Here is a 12,135-nt window from a genome sequence, read left to right on the forward strand (position 1 = left end):
ACTCAGAAAATCTGATCTTATGAATTTCATAAATAATCTATTAAGAGCCGGGAACAAACTATTGACGGTAAAAGATTTAAAAAGCAGAGCTTAAAGCTTAAGCCTAACTGATTATTTAAAACTAAGAAAAACTGAGCTGATTAGAATAATTATGTCAGTTAATAAACTACTTAGTTTAGAGTCAGATCTTTGCTCAGTGGATCCTTCAAAACTAATATTAATTGTCTATAAGTTGTTTCATACACGACCATTCAAGAAAGAGATTGCTCTAGATACTTTACCAAATAATTTGGAAATTTTATAGAAGCTTAGAAAAGTAAACTCTTCTCCAGATTCTAATGACCTTTATGAGCGAGATTTTGGATTTTTTCTTGCATCACAAAGCCAATGAATAGATTTTTTATGAGCTTTTTATCTTAAGAGTTTATCGAATGTATAATTGAATCTAAAGCATATAAATGATTACCTTTAAACAAATCTATTCTTTTTTTATTTATTTAAATGTGACCAACATTTCACCTTGTTGTGTCATTATATTTTCTTTAGCTCTTCTAGCTTTACCACTTTTGTTTGTAATAATACTTAGTAGATCCTTCAAATCCTCGTAAGCGTTCAGTTCAATTGATCAACTTAAATTTCTCTCCATCAGATTGACAATTGACAAGAATTTTTCACTAACAACAACTACAAAAGCTTGAGTATTAGCTGGAACATTAGGCAGGAAATTGCATTTATGTGAATTTCAGTTGTAGATGACTACTTTTTCTACTTGCGTGCTTGCATCCAGAACAAAGATTGGGAATAGTGTTTTTGAACCAGATGGTGTCATATTTGAATGAAGCAGCATCTCCATAGATACAATTAATTTTTTTTGAGTAAAATTAAAATCATAATCAGCAGCAGGATATCCGAATTTAATGTGACCGAATTTAATTAGCCGAATTTAATGTGACGTAAATGTTTGTCCAATTTGGATTATCAATGATGGCAGAATTTTGAAGCTGATAATTAAAAAGTCCTCTCAAAATCCAAAGATAGACATAAATGTACTTTCTAACGAAATGTTCCCTTTGAATCAAGACTTTAAGTTATGTAAGCTTGGCTTACAGCAAAACCTGCTTTACCTACTATGGTTAATGGTGTTGCTGTATCTTTATACCGCAACTGATTTAATCCATGAGATCTTGAAAAGTCATCAGCATATTTTAGTAAACCAAGCATAGTTGTATATTGTCAAAGACAGTTTATAGGTTCAGTCTCGTGACCTTCTAGTTGATACTTGATATTGCTAAAAAGATACATTAAACCATCATTAGTAAGAGTAGCATTATCTGCATTTGCATAATTTGTACCATCAGCTTTTGTTAATCTGCCTTCAAATAAGATATAAATATCACTTGGATGAGTTTACATAACATGTAGCTCAAACATTACACGTATTTCACCAGGGCTATTTAGTTTTGCTCCACTTCTTAGTTCATTCTATCAAAACTTCCAAATACTTTCGTCATTTAAAAGTCTTTCATTGAAATTTAAAACGTCCGTTTTATAATGGAAATTTTTGTTTATTTCTAAATAACTGAAAAAAGACAAAGAAAACACATTTGGGAAAAAATTTTTTAACTTCTCGATATCAGGAAAACAAAATTTTTTTACCGTCAGGTGTGCTAAATTAGTCAAATCCGAGCAAAAAAATTTTCTCCTTTAGTAATATGTACGCTCAAAGTTTAATCTATCCAAATGGCTTCTGCCATTTCGTCAATGCATAAATCTTGTCACCAAGCATCATAGTTATTTCTCCCAAGCCTTGTGATTTAAAATAATCAATCACATATTCACATATTTCTTTCATCTTTTCTTTTTTTCCGTTCTGATAGCTTTATCACTACTTTCTCATTTATTTTATTATTTCCATATTCGGTACCTGTAAATTCTAATTTCTCACATTGTTTAAAGCTAATTTCAGCATTCTTAATTACTATTGAAGATGTATGAAATTTTTTATAAACTTAGTTTTTGTATTAAACCTAATAACTTTTGCATATATTTTAATATATGAAAAAGTCATTGGTTTTAAAACAAAAGCAGATGCTGGAACTCTAAATAAATGAATGTGTCTATCTATTCATTGAGATGTTCCTGATGAAACTTTCGTAAAGTTTTTTGCGCTAGATATTTGGTTGATTGTGATCCAATTACTATTCAAAATTAAAAAACAGTTGTAATAATGGAAATGACAAACTTATTCGAAATTAAATTTGAAAATCATACTTGAATGATTTTATTTCTTCTCTATTCATTTTATAGAAAAACCCTTTTGTTATATTAATATCAGATCTATAAAACAAAGAAGTTGTATTTAAACTTAATGACTATGTTTTAGATGTATTTGACAACATTGTCAAAGAACCTGATTAAGTAGAAAAGTTTATTAGTGATATCTTGCTTAAAATAATCTCAAATGAAAACTGTAAAACCTCGCAAAAAGAGACTATGTGATTGTAGCTTACAGTAGCGTTCAAAAGCGTTTATAAACAGTTAAATTTTTCAAATTTTTTGTCATAACTTTTTGACTTTTTACTGAAAATGAATGGAATTTTTAATAATTGTTCTTCTAAAGTGATTACATAGTATAAATCACTTAAAAAAACTAAAATTTGTAACGGAAGGAAGAAATTCAAATTTTATTGAAAACGTAATCTTGCAAATGTTTATAAACAGTTCCATGCCACATTAAAAAAATAGAAATTTCATCAAAAAAACCAATTAGTATTAAAACTAATTTACTTGAGATAATATTTAACTTAAACTGAAATTAAAAAATAACGGGAAAGTCTAGGGAATTGTCCCTAGAAAAGAAAAATTTTATAACACGTGCTGAGAGAAGAAGACTTCTTATAAGCAAATTTCTGAACTTTATGATGCGCCTAAATCAACAATTAGCGAACTAATTAAGAGATATAGAGACCGTAAAACACTTGAAAACAAGCATCGTCTATGAAGGCAAAAGATAACTACAGAACATCAAGACAGAATTTACGTAAGACTATCGAAACAAGATCCACGCAGAAGTGTTGTCAAATTAAATAGCATTTTGAACAACAATTACGTTGTTAGGTGCAGCGTAGATACTACAAAATGTCGACTGCGTCAGCATTATTTGTTTAGTCATTATCCTGTCAAGAAACCATAAATATTATCAATTAATTGCTTAGTCCAAATGAAATTTGCAGAAGAACGTTTGAATTGGACTTCAAAAGAACGTTCAAAAGTCTTATTTAGTTACGAATCAAAGCTTTGTATGTTTGGTAGCAGTTGTATTAAGTACATGAGACGTCCGAAAGATGAAAGATTTGCTCCTAAGTATCAAATACCAGCAGTTAAACATGGTGATGCAATATAACGGTTAGGGAGTCATTCAGTTGTCATTCTATTGGTCCTCTTCATCGCATCGAAAGCATAATGGATCAGAATGTATATATAGATGTAGTCAAGAATGTTGCCACATAGAAAGGACAAACTCCCTCATGGTTGGATTTCCCAGCAAGACAACAATCCATAGCACCAAGCAACTTTTTTTAAAAAATTTTTTCATGTTGAATATAATTCCTACTTCGGGCTGATCTTCTCAAAACCCAGATTTAAATCCAATTGAACATCTTTGGAAACATTTCGATTGTCATTTGAAAGGCGAAAAACCAACCAATAAAAATGATTTATTTCAGGTGTTTTTGGATTGCTTGGCAAATATTCCCATAGATGTTCTTATCAACTTAGTTGACTTCATACCTTGTTGTTGTTCAGCAATGTTAACATCTAGAGGCTACCCAACAAAATACTAACATGCTGTGATAAAAAATTGAGTAGGAATTAGACATGTTTTTTGAATTTTTTTCATTTGTTTATAAACTTTTGCACGATTATGTTTTCAATAAAATTTGAACTTCTCCCTTCCGTTACATGTTATTATTTTTTTGAGTAAATTACACTATGTAATCACCTTATAGAAACAATTGTTGAAAATTTCGTTCATTTTCAGTGAAAATTCAAAAAGTTAGGACAAAAAAACTTGAAAAACTTAGCTGTTTATATACTTTTGCACGCTACTGTATTTGTAAGTTATATTGTGGCTTTATCTAACAAAATTTCAGAATATTTAAAAACATTATTTAACGGCTAAGAGTAATGATATATTATTCAATGCAAATATTATGATATATTATTCAATGCAATTATTATGACATATTATTCAATGCAAATGATATATTAATGATATATTATTGATATATTAAAAGATATATTAATGATATATTATTGATATATTAATGATATATTAATGATATATTAATGATATATTAATGATATATTAATGATATATTAATGATATATTAATGATAAATTATTCAATGCAAATATTCAATGCAAAAATTGTTCAGATTAAATATTCCTAATAACATAGTACAGAATGAACTTATAATAACTCTATCTTACTTTACAATGTTCACATATACTAGCTCCACCACATTCCGCACATGTTCATCTTAGTTTATAATGATCATAAACACCTGCACCTTTACATTCTTTACAATGATTTTACGCTCAAAGGTGAATACAAAATCCGTTTTTAGTCTTACCCTCAATCAAACGTAATCTAAGCTGTGCTGTTCTACTATGTTCACATTTCTACCAGTGTTTTGTCATAACTGAATAAGTCCTGTAAGGACAACAAGTTCTCATTTCTTTCTCATTTAACATAAACTGATCTATTGGCTTATTCTTTCTATATCTTGAACATTTCTTTTCCATTTTCTTTATTAAAACAAAGTTATTTAAAAGATTTTTTTAAAAATCTCTCTTCGCTTAGTAGTTTACCTTTTATTGATGGTATTTTAATGGTCAACGCCCAAAAAATGCATTCACAATGGGCTGTTTTGTTGCAATTATAATAAAGGGCTAAATTGTATCCATGAGTTTATGGTTAGTCAGGTAGTTAAAGGCCAGTCTCCGTAAATTTCGGGTTTGTTTCGTTTATATGAGGATGAATAAAATTGTGCCGCTCAGATCCCGCGGGATTTTTCTAAACATTTATAATAAAGCGGTAACTAAAAAAGTCCGACAAGAAAGTTTTCTAGTTTTTTCAGTATATATCATGAGTTCATAACATGTTATGAATTAGTATGTAATATAATGATTTATAACAAATCACATTATTTATTATTCAAATTTTGAATACTTATTACTTGCAACTGATTTCTCATATAGGATATAAATTGCGATAGTGTATTTTACAAAATTAGTGCTCAATGTTCAGAATAGAACATAGAAAATAGAAAGTGCTCAATGTTCTTAAAGAACAAGAAAATAGAAAGACTTCTTGACGATTCTGAAATGAGAAACTGGAAGCGTATATATATATATATATATATATATATATATATATATATATATATATATATATATATTATATATAATATCTAAACAATATCTAGATAATCTAGATTATATCTGAACAAACAAAAAATTAATAAATCAATTGACTGGATGATTTGTTAAAACAAAATGAATAAAAAATTATGATAAATTAAATCATTATAATCACTACAAATCAAATCCTATTTAACAAAAATTTATTGCTAGAATTTAAACTATTACTCCAAGAATATCACAAATGGTGTTTTCAAAACCAATCTCCAAAGTTTTTATAATTCCTTTTGATGTATATAAACATTCAACAATGACCATAATCTTTAAACTCATTTAGCTGCTTTTAATAAATTTATGTAAATAATTTGTTAATTCAACTAATGTCCTTGCATTTGTTGTCATTGATTTATAATGTATTTTGAATAATAATAATTTTATTACAAAAGAATTTAATAAATCGATTTCTATTTCTTCCAAACATCGGTTAAATTTGTTTTGTCGACAGTCTACTAAAGACCACTGCTGATTTTATCAATTTATTTATTTTAAATCTAATTCTTTTTCTTTCTCGCAATATTTTCATTCTTGTTAAATAAAAATTTTCTTTTTCTTTATTTTCTCTAGTATTATTTATCTTTACTATATAAATTAAACATGCTATCTGTCAAATTTCAATGTGTTGTATTTAAGCAGGATCCATCCTCCTATAGTAAAGTAAATCACATTTTTAGATAATTATAAAATATACTTGTAAATAATTTTTTTTTAGTTATATAGTAAGCATTGTAAAATAGTAACTGATTTCCTTGACCAGGAAGTTCCATCAACTACATTAAAAAATAAAAAAAATCTTGAAAAGCACTCAAAAGAGACTGCTCTCAAAATATGTTAGGCAGCTAAAAGAAAAAATATTAACTTTTAATTAAACTGACCTATTCTAAAAACTACGCCAACCTATAATAATATATCTCAAAAATGTATATTTTATTAACAAATAAAGTTTGAAATTTTCACTTATTTAGATCAAGAAAATTTACTAATTAAAAAAAACTGAACTTATTTTTAAATGCAGATATGAAAATAAGTACCTTTTAAAAAATTATAAAAACAAATGAGCAAACTTGTTAACCAAACTTATTTAATTCTAAATACCAACTAAAAATAATAAATTTATATATATAAAAACTTATATGTGTATTTATATGTATATAATGACCACACGCTCTATTTTGTTTATTACGAATAACTTCCACCAACAGAAACCATTCTGTTTATGCTGTCATCAAAAAGCCTTTCAAAACAAAATCGCTAAATATTACCGAGTTCTCGACACTTGATTGTACGTCGTTGAAAGAAATAATTAAACGTCGGACTTTCTACCCTACCTTCTGAATCAAAGTATGAAAAAACAATATAACTCAATATCGATGTCTTTTAGCTTGTAAATAACTAGGAAAGTTGTGCTTAACAATTTAAACCCTTAATTTTTGAAACATTCATCTTTAAGTTTAAGGACAATATGCGTTATCCACCATATTTTAGTCAATAATATTTTTTTCAACTTAGCCCAACTTTTGCGAAGTATTATTCAGCTTAGACAACAAATTTTTAAAAAATGTTTTTTTTAAAAAAAGAAGCTATAGAAGGTAGGACGAAGTACCATAAAAATTTGGACTGGCCTTAAATCACCTGAGTGGTCAATAATTTCGTCATTTTTCTGTTACATGCATGAATAATGACAATGGTCAAATAATCAACCACTAAAAAATATATATATTTATGTGGAAGGACATTATTTGTTGGTAAGCGGTTAAAAAATGGGGTGAGCCATCAATTTCCTTTTCCTAATACTATTTTAAATCTTTTTTTTTTATAACATATGACTGTTATAAAAAAAATGGTTAGTTTGAGTGCTATGACGTAAAATCTGGCCATCTCTTTAGACAACAGTCATTTACGCTTTAGTTAGATAACACAAAACTTAAAAAATCCAAATTTTTTTGTTTGATATTCTTAAGGAAAAATCAACTACGAAATGAAATTTGAAAAGATACACATTTTAACACCAGACCCGTGTTTCAACGATGATTTTCCTTGGATTAAATCCAGTCGTCCATCAGATCAAGAAAATTTGGATTGGAGAGGAGAACTCAGTTCCGAATCTAAAATATCAAAAGAAAAACCTATTAAAGAGTTTGCGATGGAATATCTTGAAAGGAATTTTCAAGATGAAACCCAATTATATTCTCTCGATCCCGTGTCCGAAGAAATAGTGCAAAAAGAAGAAATAGACGCCAAATATATTTCAAAATTGTTTACTCAGTTGTTTGAAAAAGAGGTTAAAAATGGTGTATCTGCTGCTTTGGATTGTTATGACTTATCTCACCATGCAAGTTTATTAAAATATTATATTCAGGAACTCATTAATGAAGAAAGAATTGTTGCATTTTACTCGGAATTAAATCTGATCTTTATTGTTCGTGTTGCTAATTCAGAAGATTGCATCGAACGAGAATCTAAAAACTGCTCAACTGATGTCAAATGCTTTGTTTCCGTCAATAAACCAATTATTGAAAAAGAAGCCTTAACTGTTGTGGGAGTAGTAGCTTGTACTTCAGTTCAACGACAGAATTTAGAAAAAAAACTAGAATTCCAGTTTTCGTGCAAATTTCCGTATTTTGATGTTTTATTTATATGCAAGGACGAACTTGAATCATGCGAAACATTAAACAAATGGTGGTGCGGTAAATTTTTAGTTACCTGCAGAAAATTTAAAAAATCAAAAGAATGTAGTCCAACAGAGAATGACAGACTTTTTAAGCAACTTATTGCTTTAACTATGTTGATTATTGCTAAATCAAATGAAGACCTTCCTACACTTGAAGCAAGTACTAAAAAACAGATTAAAACAATGATCCTAAACCGTGAACAAATAGTTGCAATAAATGACAAAAGCCCTAAAAAAGTTATCATTGGAGGACATGGCGCTGGAAAGTCAATTATTGGAAAAGAGATTGTTAAAAGACTCTATAAGGAAGCTTCAAAGCCCACCATTCTGTATTACATATGCTGCGACCACTTTTCGTTATTTGAATGTTTTATGAAAAAATTTGTTGATGACTTAGAAAAAAAAAGTAATGTTACCATTTTTTGTGGTAACTTACTCCAGTTCTGGCAATATATGTGGAACACGCAGGAAAAACCAGCAAAGAGGGACATTTCTCTCCCAGAATTACTAAAATATTATGGTAGCACTACAGCAAATGAAAAAACTGCAGTAAATTTTGTACTTGATGAACTCTCTGGTGAATATGTCAAAGAAGAAGATGCAAAGCAGTTAAAGGAGCTGTTTTCATCAAGCTTAAACGGCTCTTTAGTGGTTTTTATACCTCAAAGCATTAAGAAGAATCGAACTATAAACCATGACAGTCAAAAAGAGCAAATGGAAACTAATTGTTTTGATGAAGAAAAAATAGGTATGAAGAACATTGCTCTTAAATTCTCTATGAGAGTTACAACACTTGTTCACTTACTAATTGATTCAGCTCAAAAAACTATTATGAAGTCAAGCACAGTTAGCTTTCATGCCCAAAATAGTTTAGATAAACTACAACATGAAAGAGATGAGTCATTTAAAAGTTTGTCAAGTGAACAATTAGAAAATAGTAGCTTTATTACCACAGGTTGGCCAACACAACAAACTTTCTCATTCGGCAATGGACTAAAAGATAGTCATTTCACAAGTTACAATTATAATGATTTAGATCAAGCGTCAAAGTTAAACCGTCAAGAAGCTGTTGGAACAAAAACTTATATGGAAACTCACTATATCTTTAAATCCAGTGTTGTTGGACACTCAATTGAAGGTAGTAAGCCTAAAATGATATATTTTCCTCTTCTTAACTGGGCAGAAGATAGATCAGCTAAGATTTTGTCAGTTGTATTGCAAAAGATTTGTTTCTCAATAGAGGAAGAGGATAAGGGTACTGTTGTGATATGTAGCAATATGGAAGAAGTCAAGTTGGTGGCTTATGCAATATATATTACTAAATATCATCAGCCAATAGTTTATGCACCGCATTTACGGAGGAAACCACCAACAATCGATGAAAAGAAAAATGTCATTGCACAAATTAAAGAAAGTAAACTAAATGTTCTTGTAACAGATAGAAGAGTAATGGGTGGAGTAGAATCAGAAGTTGTTATTGTCTTTGTTGATCCGGAAGAGCAATACCTCAGGCATGACATTGTAGATGTTTGTGCAAGAAGTAATTCATTTTTAATATTTTTTGTTTTACCCTCAAAAAGTACATCATCCCAAAAGAGTGCAACTGTTAAAGATGTATTAAATGATTGGTTTGATAAACACTTAGTTCAAATGATCGACGTAAAAGTTAGTAATGATCAAAAAGATCTATGCATAAAAACAGAACAGACTGTGAGTATAAATGATCAATGTGATGAGTTTAAAGGCCTTGGAGCTGAAAAGAATTTCATTGAATATATTGGGAATGAGCACTTTAAAATTGACGACAAAAATGAATTAATGTAAGTGATTTATATTTTAAGAGGCAGTTTTTCTATAACTTATTTTAGAGTTTTAGTTTTTCTACAAAAACTCTTCTATTTCATTTTGGAATGAACTTTATTTAAACTGCTGAAAGGCATAAAATGTGAACTATATCATATCAACGTTGGTCGTTACTTCAGGCCACGGCTTTTGAAGAGTTTTAACGAATAAAAGTATTGATATATTATTCGATGCAAACAATACATCACAAAAATAGTTTAAATTTAACATATCCTATAACATAGCAACGAATGAACTTACAACAACTCTATCTTACTTTACAATATTCACATATACTTGCTCCACCACATTCTACACATGTCCGTCTTAGTTTGTTATGATCATATAAAGATTAATTAACAATTTTTTAATAATCAAGCTTTTTAAACTTAATCTCTAGGTTGTAATAAAGTTACATTTTAAATTCTTTTTATTATAAAAGTGAATAGCAAACTTGTTATAATTTACTGATAGCTTTTTCAAATTTATATTTACATTACTCTTTTTAACACTAATTTATGAAAGGAGGTAAACTTTTGGAAAAAAAAATTCACAGTCGAACATGATAATCATATCTGAAAAGCACAGGTTTTCTATGTTGAAACAAAATAATATGAGTTCGACAAACAAGAGGACAGTCTTGTATTATGTATGGATTATGAAAAAGTAACTAACTAGAAGTAAATAAATAACTTTAGAGAAGAATAATTCAAAAGACGCATGGGTACACAATTTTGGTATCATTAGCCTTATTTTTCAAAAAACAACTTTATGTTGTTAAGTAGAAAATGCTGCCAATAAAGGACCCAATGAAGTAATAAAATTTTTAGATGATTATATTAGTGAAAACAAGAATGATAGAAAAGAACAGTTAACTCTGTTTGCTGACAAGTGCTACAGTCAAAACAAAAGATATCTTTTGGTTGTTTGGATAACCTTTGTACAATGGGACTTTTCAAAGAAATAAAAATTAGTTAACCTATTCCATGATGTTTATTGACAGATGCATTTCAAAAATTGAAAAAGGGGCGGAAAAATCAGAAGAAACAAGCAAATCATATGAATAATTTGATATCATGAAATCTTCTAACAAAAAGAATCCAGACAAAGTCATACTTCTTTTGTTTTTTAAAAAAAGGCTGTGAGATATTTTCATTTTTCTTTTTATTTTAACATTTTGAAAGTTTTAATATTTAAGTTATAGAAATGATATTTGAACAAAAATATTTTTTTCATAATTTATATTTGTTGAAATGAACATGAAAGGCAGTGGCAGTAAGTTAACATTAGAAAAGTCTGGGATATGGAGAGTTGTAACTGATAAATATAAGTCTTTTTTTTGTGTGTGGATGTGTGTGATTAAGAAACATCTAAAAAGTTAGCTAATGCAATGTTTAGTGTGTAAAATCTTTATTGAAGTAAAGAGGAACTGAGAATATTTACGATATTTTGCTTACTTTAATAGTTTATCTAATTTACTTAAGGATGCTGTTAAGACAATATTTCCTGAAAAATGACGCTGTTGCAAGTTGAAATTGACATCAACATTACAACGTTTTTAACAAGGCTGTATCTTAATATGAAAGCTTAAAGTTCAAAAATGCCAGTTTTAAAAAAAGATAATTTTTTTAAATTAAACAGAAAAAGAAGCAAAAAACAAAAATACCTCGCCCTTTATTTTTGTTTGTTCTTTATTTCAATTGTAAAATCTTTCTGATTACTGTGTGTCTAATACGCGTACATTCATAATTTGCCTCAGTATAACTGTTGAAAATGTGCTAAATAATTGGTCAGCGAACATCTTTCTAAAGATTCTAGTTAAAGTCACGAATGATAGAAACCAGCTATGCATACACAAATGGAATATGCAAGTGCTAATGATGAAAGCAATCAATTTAAAAATCGTGCAACTAAAATGTATTTTGCTTAATATATATGTTTAAACTGCATCAAGTTAAATGAAAAAACCTGTGAAGGAAAGAAAACTTTTCTCCAATGGGATTTGATCTCAATAAAAGACATTTTGCGTGGAAGTTTCTATTTATATTTGCACATTATTAGCCAGTTTGACTGAGTTTTAAAGGTGCAATTAATAAGGGCATGTCGCACTAGACAAGTAATTGCGGTTCTTATTAAAAAAG

At 28.5% G+C, this 12,135-nt stretch overlaps 2 protein-coding genes across 5 annotated transcripts in view; one reads left to right on the forward strand and one right to left on the reverse strand.

Annotated features, from left to right (window-relative positions):
* LOC149877309 (uncharacterized) overlaps positions 1 to 12,135 on the reverse strand; it is a 318,348-nt gene that overhangs the window by 194,759 nt on the left and 111,454 nt on the right. The gene's annotated exons all lie outside the window — the stretch shown is intronic.
* LOC149877320 (uncharacterized) overlaps positions 1 to 12,135 on the forward strand; it is a 52,084-nt gene that overhangs the window by 35,108 nt on the left and 4,841 nt on the right. For all 4 annotated transcript variants that reach the window (XM_090073819.1, XM_090073822.1, XM_090073820.1 and 1 more), the window contains one exon: positions 7,443 to 9,972. In XM_090073819.1, the coding sequence (XP_089929945.1) occupies positions 7,443 to 9,972 (2,530 nt within the window). The remainder of the gene's footprint in view (positions 1 to 7,442; positions 9,973 to 12,135) is intronic.

The sequence above is a fragment of the Hydra viridissima genome, unplaced genomic scaffold (assembly GCF_058129835.1).
Source record: "Hydra viridissima isolate aposymbiotic clone 2 unplaced genomic scaffold, HvirCarnegie_v1 scaffold_16, whole genome shotgun sequence".
NCBI lineage: Eukaryota > Metazoa > Cnidaria > Hydrozoa > Anthoathecata > Hydridae > Hydra > Hydra viridissima.